At 40.8% G+C, this 14558-nt stretch overlaps 1 protein-coding gene across 1 annotated transcript; it reads right to left on the bottom strand.

The window, feature by feature from the left end:
- Nucleotides 1-14093, bottom strand: LOC140243606 (uncharacterized). The gene is made up of 12 exons (XM_072323271.1): nucleotides 13901-14093; nucleotides 12631-12895; nucleotides 11837-11956; nucleotides 9871-10008; nucleotides 8557-8667; nucleotides 7508-7649; nucleotides 4520-6612; nucleotides 3608-3737; nucleotides 2505-2589; nucleotides 2128-2271; nucleotides 1072-1238; nucleotides 1-460 (listed from the first exon to the last, which is right to left on the bottom strand). Exons 1-12 carry the CDS (start codon nucleotides 14065-14067, stop codon nucleotides 387-389), a joined length of 3636 nt encoding a protein of 1211 aa, XP_072179372.1. The 5' UTR covers nucleotides 14068-14093; the 3' UTR covers nucleotides 1-386.
- Between the last annotated feature and the right edge of the window lie 465 nt (nucleotides 14094-14558).

A 14558-nucleotide genomic window follows, 5' to 3' on the forward strand; every position in this document is an offset into this window, starting at 1 on the left:
GCACCACACATTCTATGAGCATACTTTCCTCAGAGAAGGGCCAATTCCATTGCAGCCACATGTTGCACTCAGATTCTTAGAAGTATCAAAGCTTCTTCTAAGTTTTACATTACTTGGGGAAACAAGATCATTTTCATGCAAATGCAATCACGAAAAGGTTCTTGGGAATTTGTATAACTTATACAATAAACAGATTTTATACAGCAATATGACATGAACCACAAATGCAGACTCCTACAAAAGTCTCTTGAGAGGACGAGTTGTTCTGTTTCCGTAGAAGCCAGTCGTTCCTAGTACAATGGGCTCTGGAGGTCTTCGTTTCTGTGGGGACGGGTGGTCAGACTGTGTTTCAATGTCTGGTCCTGCACTCTTTGATCCCCTCCGTGTCAGCCGTTTGCTGGGGTAGCCTTCTTCTTCTTCTTCTTCTTCTTCTTGTGCTTTCCTCCCTGCTGTGTGGGTTCTGCACAGAAACAATGAACATTTGAAACATACAGAAACCATTGAATGCCATGACACGAAAGTGGGTAATAATACTAATTATAGCTTGTTTTACATAGCACATTTCAGACTTACGAAGTTCAGTGTGCTTTACAGACTACTATTACCCCAGTCACTGGATACATTATTTCCAACCAGCACTGGCAGTGCTCACTCTCCACTCCCTGGGGAGCATTCCAGCCAGTCATCATTTTACAGGTGCACACATGCTGATCAACCAACGTAAGCATTCTCAACTGACCGGGTACCCATTATACATAGTACTCCTGGGTGGAGAGCAGCAATGTGAACAAAGTGCCTTGCTGAAGGGCAAATGTGTCTGGCTTTGCATGGGCTCGAACCCACAAACCCAAACCACGCTCATGTGATTCGGAGATGAGTGCTCTTATCCACTCGGCCACAACACCTTCAAAAGCATAGCATACACTCAAGGCATAACAGCGCTAAGACATGGTCAAATTAATTCTTTAGGAAAATTTGGATACTAGGATGACCCAAATGTTTGGGGACTGAGCAGACTGCACAATAAGAATATGACTAAGAAGTGGCCACGCACTGACTATTGCAACATACGTTTTTTCAAGGCAGGGGGACGCGGAGGGAAAGTGAGGGGCACACGGCCCCTCCACCTGCTGGCCGGGTAGGGTGCATTGCAGTCCAGCGGGACCCAGGGAAGGGTGGGAGGTGGTGCTTCCAACAGTTTACTGGCTTGGTGTGCAGCGAGAAGGTCGTAAGATGATCTGGGGGAAACAAAGAAAAGAGCAGCACAACAATGACATGTAAACTTTTATCAACAAAGCTTGCAGATTGGAACATAAATGCCTAAGATCTCACACATCATAAATCACTGTTATGACAGAAAAATCCTTTGAACTGGATAATTTTTGTTGATACTTCTAAGTGCAGATTAATAGTGATAAAGATAAAGACATTGATGTATGCATTTATCTATGAATTTCTTTTTTTTTTCCTTTTTCAGTTTGGGGTTATTTTTGCCCTCTAATGAATACAGCAGGCTAACTACAGTTCGACCTCGATTTTCCGGCCTCCTTTTATCCGGAAATCTCTATTATCCGGACGCGTTCACGCAGTGAAGGACTTTTTTTTTTTCATCCAAAAATTGAGAAAAAACAGTGACTTTAACTCAATTAAAATTTCTACGAAACTCACACGATTTACCTACAATATTCCCAACAGAACTAACATAAATTCACACCACATTATCATCATAAAAGTAAGGGACTACTATTTTGCGCAGGGTAGCATAGATTACACCACCATTGCGGGGTACGCTACCTGCCTAGATGCCAGTGCACTGGGACGGCAGCTTGGATGGCAGCTATATACATTAACATTGTGTCTCCCATATCCGGCCAATTCACTTATCCGGATGAGCCCCGGTCCCGACATGGCTGGATAATCGAGGTCGAACTGTATTACCTGGCAGAATACTTTTGGCTCATGTTCCGACTTCACAATTCAACAAGTCCTAAGGTTCACATCATATTATTTTGAGTTGTTTATTATTGTTGAGTTATCGTTGATTATTGAGTTTATTATGTTTCTCAAGCATGTCCAGTTATGGCTGGATTTTGCCTGATGTTAAGATGGGCCTTTGCTGGGGCTCACCTGACATTTTTGGCGGCTTGCTCCATGCACTGGTAGATGCAGACGTGGGCGTCACCCGGTCTGTGCCGCAGGAGGTACCTCCCGGGAGGTAAAGCTGCCAGCTTCAGCAGCACGTGGTACAACATCTTCAGACACATACTGGGACTGGAGACATGGGAGTGACCATTCAAAAAATTCAATAATTTCACATATTACAACAAATTGACAAATTGTCCTTCATTGACATAAACAACAAAAGCTCCCTGTCTGGCAATTTGACTCTCTGAATACAAAGTTAAGAAAAAAAAAATGATCCCATGATGAAAACACATTACCTTTAAAGGATGCATTCAAAGAAAACCTTTAGAAATCATCCAAATTTAAATATGCTTCCTCACGTGATGGTTTGTTGTGAGTTGATGACAGCCGCACTGTCCAATGATTCCCAGCTGAGGATCTGAGAGGTCTTGGCATCGATCCTGCCTGGAAAGTCCAATGGAAACAAAACAAGTACGGATCAATAATGGGTTGCTTTTTTTCTCTTTTTTTTTTCATCAGTTTTTCATTCTATTTATCCCCATTTGTTGGAAAAATTATAGTGGGAATCATGACACAGGTTTCCCTTGGCTGCACAACAATCATAGAGGAAGCATCTTCTTACGTACAAACTTTAACATAGACCAAAACTTTACTCATCAATTGTCACACATTGCTTTTGCTAGTAGTTTGCACAGTATGTGCTCTTTTTCTGAATTTTCTCTTTTTTTCAGAGTGGTTTACCTATATTTGAGTAATCTAAGCGTATAACAGAATGATTTTAAATATTGATAGCATGGTCACCAATAAGAGTTACTCTTGAACATTTTCTATAAGGTTTATTTTTCCATATCAAATAAACCAATGAGTCCTTAGATGATTGTCTTGAAATGCAACCACTTGCTGCAAAATCATCAAATCACCCAAGTAAATATATGTTATCAATAAAATAAATTAGGATCATAAAGTTTAATTTTAATGTTGCATTTCTGTTTATAGCCCTCTGAATAATATAAGTGTCAAACATTTTTTCTTTTAGTTTTTACTGTCTCATGCAATTTTAATGTTCAAAATTAAAAACTAAAAACTTAAAAAAAAACATCTTTGTGACAATGGCCCTGCTGGCTTTAATTAGTAGAGTGATCTTATGCAAACAAAGTTTGAAACAATATAGCAAAGGCACAACATAATCAGAAATATTCATTTCACCATTCCAACGCTGCAGTTGTCAGAGACTGCCGACTCCCTTTCTAAAACTAACACATACTTGTTTACTCTCACCATTTGTCTGAAACCACAAACAAAATCTTCACTCTGCTATCACCCCTTCAATGTTTCCCTTCACCCTGTGACACAAGCTTTTCACCTTGAAATTTGTGTTTTCGATTTCATTTCAATTTGTATGACCTATTAAAATGACATCTCCCCCCACCCCCCCCCCCCCCCCAACCAGCCCATAACTGACCTCTGATGACCTTTGAACCCGGGTGAAGGTACATGTTCAGCCAGATGCGGGTCAGGTCACTGGCGGTCTGCATCTCAAAGCCCAACTCTGCCTGGCGCTCCATCTTGGAGACCACGCTCGTCACCTGCTCCTACCAGAGACCAAACATCCAAACAAAACTAGTAAAAAGTATTGCAAGCAACCAAATATCTGGGATACCAGCTAAATATCGTTTCCTCAAAGACATCTGCTCTAGTAAATAAAACCTAAGAAAAACGAGAAGTACAGCTTACTACAGTAATGCACGCAACCCTAAATCTTGAAATTAAAGCTAACAAACTGATTTAAAAAATAGAAAATAAAATAGAAAATAGAAAATAAGGTGTAGTTATATGTTGCAACTGCCTGTAAAATTTGAATGCCAAGCGTTTAAAAAACTGCTCCAATATCAATGAAATCGCCAGTGAAACAGTAGTCCTACGACAGAAGTCCTCCTTATTCTACTGGATCTTTAACAGTCAAGTTCAATAATAGAAAGGTAGGTATGAGAATATGCTGTATAAGCTGTTATTTTTTTGCGAGGGTTTGATTTTTGTGAATTTCTCAAATCACTGTTGGACTGCGAATTTAACAACACGCAAAAATGTTGCCATGCACTAGGGAAGTAGTAAACTTACGATAGCCTCGGTTTCAATTCACGAAAGCAATATCTCGCAAAATGTCAGAGACCTCCTCATTTGCAAAAGTATCTATATGTGAAAATAACAGCGTATACAGCACATCAAACTGCCCTCTCTTCTGCAATGAGATCTGAGAATGCCTAATCTTCTTTTTCCTAAAGACAATTCTGAACTATTCCTTTATTCAAGATTTGTACATGAATAATAAAATGCACAAAGATGACGACAGGAGTATGCAAATCCATTCCCTAACCTTGTTCTCAGTCTCAAGTCCGGTGGTCACCAGTCCATGGACCCTGTTCTTGATCAGCAGCCTCAGTCTGCCAAACTTCCACAAGCTGTACGCGCAGTTCCCCTCTGCCGGTTCTCGCAGCTCTATCCCAGCCACCTGCGAACCTGTCAACGGTATCTGCGGGCCACTTCCCCCCTGGCCACAACTGCTCTGGCCTTGAGCCGGACCATCCCCATGATGTGGGTCCTCGACGTGAGATTGAGCGGGCGTGGCAGACTGCTTGCTAGTCAGCATCTTCTCCTGGAGTCGCATGATTTCGTCGATGGTGGACTCCATGGGACCACTCCCTCTGGTGGCAATGGGCCGCTTCTTAGTCTGTTTTTCGGGAGGGGAAGTCTTGGTTGGACCGGTCTTTGTCAGCAATCTTGCACGCTTTGCCTGTAATCTCTGAGAACGCTCTTTCTGGCCGTTCCCAGTTGGGGGCACCGGTGCACCCTCGTCTGCTCCTAAATCAGGATTTTTGCTTCTATCACTGTCACCGCTTTGTGCAACTGTCATTTCAGTCTTTGCACTTGCAACACTTGAGTTGGCTTCTTTTGTTCCTTCCTCACCATGTCCCGCAGATTTGGCATTCCCAGCCTTCTGGTTCACATTACCTTCATCTGTATGTCCATCTGAAGACACATCCTTTTTTGATTCTTTGCTTTCTGTCTTTTCATCCTTCATCTCATCTTCATCATTATCCCTAACCTTTCTCCGTCTTCCTCTCTTCCTGGGACCACGAGATCCCTCATCATCCTTCATCTCAACATCTTCCTTCGGAAGCATCTTTTTTCTAAGTCGCTTCTTTGTTGCTGGTTCAGGAGGGTCAGCATTAGACTTCTCTTCACTTGAGCTCTGGTTTCTGATGCGAGCACTCCTTCTCGTTGCCATCCTTCCAGCCGGATGTTCCTCCTTTTTCTCCTCTCTTTCCCCACCATCATCCATGCCAGTTTTTTCATCTGTGACATCCTCGTCTCCCACTGTGTCAAGATCAGATTCTTTAAGATCTGTACCTTCGATATTTGCATGATCGTCACTGTTGTGCTCTAGAACAGTTTGTTCAATTGGTTTTGTTGGTGTACTCGCCATCTGTTCATCCTCTGAAGGGCACTTCTCTGCTGTTTCCTTGATTTCTCTCTTCCCTACCACGTCCGCATCACTCACGTGTCTGTCATCATCAGTCACGATGCACAGTCTATTCTCATCATCACTACTGCACTCACTCAAAGTGTGCGTTCTAGCCACAGTCTTCCTTCCTGGAGTGGGTGTAGCCAATACCTGGTCCTCATTCCCTTGCTCCAGCTCACCTTGGTTGGTATCCATGGCGACATTATCCACGACAACATCATCCATTACTTTGGAGTCACAATCGTGTGCAATGGCTTCAAGAGGTCTGGCGATGTCCAGTACATCCCCTGCACAACCAGAGTCCATCCCTGGGTTTGGCTCAATTCCTTTTTGACTGAATCCGTTGCTGCCTTTGGCATCAAGTGCTTCCAATGGTGGTGATGATCTCTCATCTCCAACAGCATCTGTTTTCTCACTAGTTGTCCTCAGTTCTTCATCCTGTACACCACTCTGGATCTTAACGGGTATGCCAGCATCTGACTCGGCATCACACACAGTGACGTTAGTCACATCGGAAGGATTAGGCACATTATCAAGACTGGGACTGACAGCTTTCACTTCACCCTTGACGTAGTCTTCACTAACAGACACAAGAGGATCACTACAAAGCTCTCTGTCCGCTGGTTGGTCCACCACAAGCTCATCTGCTTCCTCTTCACTTCTATCCTCCATCTTGGTGGTTTGGACGTCAGTTCCAAACGTCTCTAGGTCCCACAGGGACGAGTCCCCAAACTCGTCGTCACCGTGCGTCGCGGCAGAATCGTCCTCCTGCTCGCCCCTCCCGTCTGATGTCCGACCATACCTGTCCCGTGTCTCACTCACCAAGATCCGCTTCAGTGCAAATTTGTGGTAGATGGCATTAGCTTCATGTGGGTAGTAGGCATGCTTCATCAGCGGCTTCTTAAGAAATACAACTTTCTGCTTTGCCGTTGACTCTGCATTAGCTGTAGGACAAAATAGAAATGATATAAAGTGCACTCCCATTATAACAGACACAGTTGTGACAAAATTGTGCTATAATGAAGTAAAAATTCAGGTCCCCAAATTATCATTTATATTTCTTTATATTCTTTCCTTAATACTTGTTCAAGTGCAACAAAAATTTTGGTATAATAAAAGAAAACTGCTAGTCCCCAGGACTTTGTTATAATGGGAGCCACCTGTATACACAAGAAGAGAAAGTATCTTAACCTGTGAACTTGGAAAGTCTTTCCTTTCAAAGTAATTATTGGAATGGAAATGATGCACGCAAGCTTTACATTTACTTAATGTATGAGCCATGATTTATAATTTGGAGTTCGTATATGCACACATGCCTTGCACATACACACAAACATGTTCTGCACATAAAATCAACGCATGATTCAGGGTACAAGATGACCAGCAGTACAACAGTAGTTCAGTCTATCCCATTTCTTTCTTAAAAGAAACATGCATGCATAGGTCTCCCTCTGTATAAGCTCCACTATTATCAAATGTATAAGAAAGTGTTGTTGTTGTTGTTGTTGTTTTTTGTTGTTGTTTTTTTTTTTTTTTTTTTTGGGGGGGGGGGGGGGTAAAAGCTGCATCATTGTATATATTCAAAGATATTTAAACAGAGACATAACTGTGATGTTTCATTGGCCCATTCTCAGTCTGCTTGTTTTTCCAGTTATGGAGATGACAAAAATGCTTACACTGTGTAACTTAACTCACTGTTCAGCCGTTGTTTGATATATCGTAACCTCATGAATACATGTCAAAACTAAGAGGAAAAAATATGCTATTTAGGAGTCATATAAGACACACGGCAGAGAAATCCTACAAAGTCAGGCTGGCACATACAATTTGCACATTCACCTTTGACCTCCACAGGAATCTCCCACTGCTGCTCGTAGTGGGGCGCGTGATTGTCAACGAGGCTGAGAAGACCGCTCCCCGACAGGACGATGTCGACTCCGTGGAATTCTGCTAATCTTTGAGCATTATCCTCCTCAGTTGCCTGTGTGCAACAAAAGATGTAACAGCAAAGACATATGAATATTGACCTTCACATGTACGCACAATATGAATCATTGCTCATACAGCCAAGGTAAATACAGTGAATCCGAAGGCTCTGGAGAATATATCCCCACTCATTTGTGGTGAGAAGAGGTAAATGTTTTCAATGGGGCTACCATACAAGAATTATTTGCTGCTCGAGAAAAATGTGAGAGAAATCTTTTACCTCATCTTACACATTCTAAACAAAAACTTAGGCAGGTTATCATGCAGTGTCAAAGATATGTTGGCAAAAGTATGCATAACTTGCATTTCACACCTCTTCTTTGGTTCCTAATAAAACTACTGCCTGCTACATAAGCTAGCAAACCCAGACAGAAGTATTACCCAGTCTGTTGTAAACAGAGAGCAACTGCTCAAATATCAAGCTGCCATTTACTGAGTAACAGCTAAAATCATCATACAAGATTAAGTCAGCATCATAGGGCCTACAGTCTACAGTCCAGGGTATAGTTGCATGAACGTTGCGATCAAGACAGAAGTCATAAAATCAAACATCAGTCTCTGAATATGTAATTCCAATTGGCTGATACCTTGCTTGCATTTGATTTTCTGACTAGTGTTTGGTTGCATCTTTTTGTGCAACAGGGCTCTGGTTGCCATTACTTTCTCTCCAGAACACATCCTGATTTCATCTCATGAAGTTTCTTCACAAATCTATGCCATCTAGGGGGCATTGTCTGATAAATTTGTCAAACAAATTTGCTCTCAGCCAATCAGATATCAGGATTTCCATAGCTTATAACAGTTTGTCAGAAAAAATATCTGACAAAATGCTTCATGAAATGCCTCTCTGGACTATGAGGAGGGAGGGATGCTGAAATCATCACAAGACTCAAGGTACTTACCTCCTGAGCACTCTTTGAAGTGTTTACCATCTCCTGTCCTGAGGGGAGAGTCTTCCTCAAGAACATCTTGCTCTCACTCAGTTCTGGAACAGTCACTTTGGGGACCTTGCCCTATGAGACAGAAGAAGAAGAAGAAGAAAAAAAAAAAAAACCTAACAAGATTCCTTCACAATGAATATACTTTATACACAAAATTTGGGAACCGATTTTTGAAGAAAAAAACTAAGAGTGATGGTGTCTGTTCTTCAGAAGGACAAAAATCTTATGAGCATAAAAATGGGAGAATAAAATAGATATTTACAACCTTTCTGCTACAAAAATTTGGAAAAACACCAACTCCTCCATCCTACTCACCCAAAATCCAACTTGGTCTTACAGTACCATAAACTCATATGTACATTGCTTCTTACTCTTTTGTATAATTACCCTTGCTTCCTTACTGTAACTATGTAGCTGCAAATAGCCCTTGGTGTATTTTTACTCTCATACTGCTGTAAACTGCCCCTTGCTATGATGTTGGCATACATTGCACGAGGCACTATCAACCACACATTTCGTCGCCGGTCACACGAACCGACGAATCCCTCAGGTTTGCGTAAGAATGACAATTCGAGAAAATCGCGTTTGAAGTTAACCCATTTTTGACTCATGGTTGCTACACTTTCATGTCTATAATTTCCAGTTATTTTTGTAGTACATCAGACTTCAATTCTTGCCCTAACTTGTGAAGTTTTTATCGAATTGTATTGTTAACAAATAAGCAGGAAATCGTCAAAGAGCTGCATGCATGTATTTTCGGTCTGCAAAGAACGTTGTCATTTTCCATGTGTGTCCATATGTACATGTACATTGAGCGTTGTCATTGTCAACACATGTATTACATAGTACGCGCACTGTGCGCGCGGTCAATGAACTGTTAAATCTCAAAAACTACATGCAAGTCAATGCGCACTGATTCGTCGGTTCGGTGACCGCGCGTACTACAAATGTAGTACGCGCGGTCACCGAACCGTCGAATCGCCTGATTGTTTAACACACGCGTCTATGGGGAAAACAAATAATTTTCACAAATGGAATGACATACTTCTACAAAAGTGATAACTACGTAAAAATTACACCGAATTACACACTGAGAATTTCAGAATATGTAGTATGGAATGTCTACTATCGAAATGATTGAAAATCTCAAAATCGAAAATTTGACCCAAAATCGAGTGATTCGTCGGTTCGTGTGACTGGCGACGATTTGATGTATTACATAGACCTTTCCACCATTCTCTTTAGATTTCATGGGACATAACAAGGTCTTCTTACCGTGATGACTGGTGCCCCGATTCTCTGCAGCGTTGCGTCAGAAGGCAGGGGCACACCTGGGTTAAGCGTTGCTGTCTGCAGTACGGTGTAGTGCCGGGGGAGTGATTCCACTCGGGCTAGGTTAGCCCTCAGGCGTTCCTGACCACAGAAGAGTGCAAGAATAATGCAATCTGCAATCACTGGGCTGATTTAAACAAGCATTGACAATCTGTACATTAATAAACAATTAAACATGTCATCTGTGGCCAAGACCACAGTATTCATGACTACCAACTTCACATGCCAACTTGAGAAGCATTTAGCAGTGTTCAATCAAACTTGGGCAATAGGATATATTGTGCTTTGACAGTTCTACAGGTTGATTTTGAAATACTGCAGCCATGATGAAAGAAGGTCAAAGGTCAATAAAAGGCTTTAAAAAAATATTCCAGATAATTCAAACATACAATTTCATATTATGTGGTACATAAATCACCAGCTTAATATATAGATATGTGGAATCTATTGTGGTCCTTGAGCAGAGAAACCAATACTCTGAAAAACCCAAAACACAATGCACTGAACAAGGATGATGACATAGCTGGCTCACATATTCCAATACAATACCACTTGCTTAGCAACTTCACCTGTGTAGAATTTATGCATGCTTTCTTCTGTTCTGCTTCCTTGAGCCCCAAATCATGCATTTTTATGTGAAGCTGCTATGATATCATCCTTGTTCATTGTGATTTGTTATGAATTTTGAAAACATTCTTATTCCTTATCCCAATCACTTTAAGTTCTGAAACTCTGTACACAGTATAGCCAATTCATAGATGTTCAAATGTAAAAGTCTGTCAATCATATGGAAGTCTCCTTTAAGCTTCATAATAGGGAGCTTTAGATTTTAGACACGCGGACGTTCAAAGGAAAAAAACATGTTCTGAGCGTGCGCAGTAGCGCGCGTAAAGTTAATCTATTTTTAGCTTGCGTCACCTGAGTTTTTCACTACGCATACTGGGCTATTTTCACGTCCGCACAGTTTGCGACGTAGAGAGAGCTTCTTCATGCACTGATCATATGGGGGCGCGATTTTGTTTTTTATACGTTGCGTCCCAGCGTACTATTAGTAATCTAAAGCTACTTTTCCACACGACGCAGGGAGAGGAGAACGTCCAGCGCAAGCGTCGGCTCAAACGTCCGCGCGTCAAAATCTAAAGCTCCCTAATATTGGAAGACAACTTCGATGAAGATTGTACATTGTACATGCATGGACTACTACTATAGATGCTTCCATCATATAAAGTCTGCACAGGTAAACCTGACAGTTAGGGTTCTAAGTTTGGTGTAAAATTCAATATCTATGAAATAATGCTATGAACAATTTATGAAGATCAACTCAATCTCCTGAATCAGAACACAATTGATCGAGTCTGAAGCTCAAGGACAGGGACTACAAAATGTAGTCTGTCTGAATAATTATGTTATCAGAAGCCCATTCCCCAGAAGAGAATGCCCCTCAATTACATACTGTAAAAGTGGATATTTTCGTGGGACTATTTCCGTGCGACTAATTTTTCGCGCTTGGCCGCGTAAGAAGAGTTTCGCGTGTTTTTAATTCCGCGGAATCAAGACATCATGCACAGGAACTTATGGCAAGCAAAAATACTCACATGCTTTTATTTTCGCGCTAGTTTCTGGTTGCGCGAAATGCGCACAAATTTCAACACCGCGAAAATGTCCACTTTTACAGTATATCTCAGCAGACACAAATATAAGAGGTCTACAGTGGATAGGGTTTGATGAGACATTAAATCTGTGATTTGTGATCGTGACTGTTTTTTTTCTCTCCTTTTTTTTTTAATCCTTTTACTCCAGATATTATGTCTGATGTCACTTTTACAACTAGCAGAGCTCTCTAAACTTCCATAATGGAACTACAAGTATTTAAGAATTATAAGCTGATGAACAATTCAATCGATCTCACTCTCATGTACTGCACAGCTGCTGCAGATACGACCAAATAATTTCCAGGAAACCGTCTAGAGGCAAATTCAGCAAATGTGTTGAAGTCCTGCTGATCTTGGTAGATCTGGGCTCCAAGTTGCTATACATGAAAAAGGGAGAGTGCAATTATCAAACAAAATACTTCAAAACTGCTCATGACCTACTTCTGATCTACATGATTGGTTCTTCAATTGTGAGATCTTAAATGTAGCGCATATTCACATTAAAGTTTTGTCTGACAATGTTCAATATTTGAAATATCTGTGTTGCATGGTTTTACACACTGCCAGAGTTTCTAACATAATATCATATACGAAGGTATGAAAAAAATATGAGTGAACAATGAATGTAAAATGATCAAAAATTAATTCTGTGATTGACAAGATTTGCCATGCTCAATACTTTCCACAGACAGCAGTGTTACAATGAACCATTCAGGAAATGGTTTCATAAGCACACGCTGGCAATATTTGTTCAAAGATCACTTGACAGTAATAGCATAATGCACAAAACTTTTGTATACTGGTGTGTTTTTTTACATTATCATTACATAGCTCAGTCTGCTAAGTTCAAAATCTCTGAAATTGAGCCATCACATTGTTCAATAGTGTTTCACTTTTTCTGATGTTGTTACTAGCTTTCAACAAAGATAGAGATTTCATTGAAATGATGGGCTTGATGAATTCAATAATTGACCAGATCCTTATATTTGATATCTTCTTGTCACACCATGAACGCTTTCAATGAACACGAAGGAAGACACCCAAGACTTACCCGCCACTGTTGATGCTCGAAGGAGTCCTGCGAGGTTGTGACCCGGATGCCCTTCGTTCCAAACTTGGTCTGGAGTTCCAGAAACTTGCGATGCTGGCCAACGGTCAGCCGAGAGAAGTCAGGGTACTCCAGGTCAGGGAATGGGGAACTCAGACTGACCGTTTGGACTATGGAAGGTATCTTGCTGATGGTGGCTTTGACCGGTTGCCATTGCTCCACAGAGACATTTGGGGCATTTTGGCTTTTCATAGAAATTTTCTCCCTCCTATTAAAATGTACATGAACAGAAAAACACACTCAGAGAGTAGACAGACTCAAACAAAGCTTTACTTCTGACCTTGTGGCATCTGATCTGTATGAACTAAATTTCCGCATTTTGTAGTGCAACCTGCAAAACTTAACATTTGCACTATGACAATAATGGATTATTGTTGAAATGAACTGGGTATTCTTAAAGAAAAGTCATGACAAATTAAGTAAATTAAATCAAACCTTTTTTCCCTCATGCATCAAATTAATAACATCATCTACCACTAGTACCAGTATATTGAAGTGGTGCTACAAACTGCTATTGTATCAATGTAGTAGGTCTACTAAGTATGTACAGTACCGGTTTCTAAGAAAATACACATGAATGCCTTGTCTGCAAAGAGAACATGAAACCAATATCCTTATTACATACTCATCATATTCATTGCCATGAATGCCATGGGGATTGCTCCCTTCAGAGATACTGCATTTAAACAAAGGTGGATCTTATAAAATAAAGGATAAAAGTAATGGGTGAAAATTTGATTGCATCAGCAACGGACACAATGACAGTGAACGAACGACTTATAAAGGGATGGCATACAACTGTAGTATTGGTTGAGGTGAGGATTGGGCTTTTAACTTATGAGATACCACGAAACCACTTATGAAATACGCAGTAGTACCGAACATACCATTCTGAGAGGAATTCGAAGTTTATTTGATGAAAATCGGTTTTGGAATGCCTGAGACATCCAAAAACAAAGTAAAACAAAGCAATTAAAAGGAGAATCCCACTTTTTCATTAGGATTGCTCTGTTTTGGATATCTCAGCCATTTCAAAACCATTACCTTATCAAATAAACATTGAATTCCTCTTGGAATTACATGCTCTTTCACATTTCATAGGTTTCTCATTATCTCACCAAAAATGTTTCAGAAACTTGAAGTTAGCTCTCTACCAAAACTATACAATCCCTTTAAACATTATTTGATATCAAAATCATGTGATTCCACTCACTGTTGCGTCATTGCCAGTGGTTTGTTTGCATGCCTCTTGCACCTCACAATGGCTGTGATGTCGAGGGTTCGCCGCCAAGAGTACATCTCATAGTCTGCTTCAGTGAAGAAGACATCCTCCTCCTCGTCTGCGCCATCCTCATCGTTGTCGTCCTCCCCCTCTTCCATGAGCGAAGGGATCTTCTGCGAAATCATTGCTCCTGGTACTGCATTCATGGCCATGCAACACACAAAGTTCTGGGATGAAATTATATTAAACAAATCTAATTTAATATATCTGGATATCAAGCACACACACACAAAAAAAAACAAATGGCGTCACTCTGAAGACACTTTATGCTATACGTACCTGCCCATTCATGCATTAGTGTCATCTAATACTCGTAATGATAGATCTCGCCTACACACAATGTTGAATAGTGCACACACCCTCCATGTGTTTAATAGATTTAAGCTCTTTTACAGGTATTAGTCTTGTAGAGTTCTAGTACTGGTAATCAATTTAGCAATCCTGGGTAATTAGGGGCTAAATTATTTCACTTAACATACGTTAGGGCTTTTTAGGCTTCAAACTTCAGCACAGTCATACGTAACGCTTTACAGAAAGATCCGTCTGTTCAGAGGAGTCTTTTTTTTTTTGATGTTATCGCTCTGCTCCG

This window comes from Diadema setosum, chromosome 20 (assembly GCF_964275005.1).
Source record: "Diadema setosum chromosome 20, eeDiaSeto1, whole genome shotgun sequence".
Classification (NCBI taxonomy): Eukaryota; Metazoa; Echinodermata; class Echinoidea; order Diadematoida; family Diadematidae; genus Diadema; species Diadema setosum.

What these genes read in the sequence shown, in the direction of transcription:
- LOC140243606 (XM_072323271.1), bottom strand. Translation starts at nt 14,067, where the DNA reads ATGGAAGAGGGGGAGGACGACAACGATGAGGATGGCGCAGACGAGGAG. An exon ending in GACTTGAGACTGAGAACAAG is followed by an intron (nt 3,738 to 4,519) that starts GTTAGGGAATGG and finishes GGTCTCTGGTAG; the next exon opens with GAGCAGGTGACGAGCGTGGT. An exon ending in AACTCACAACAAACCATCAC is followed by an intron (nt 2,272 to 2,504) that starts GTGAGGAAGCAT and finishes CCATGTCTCCAG; the next exon opens with TCCCAGTATGTGTCTGAAGA.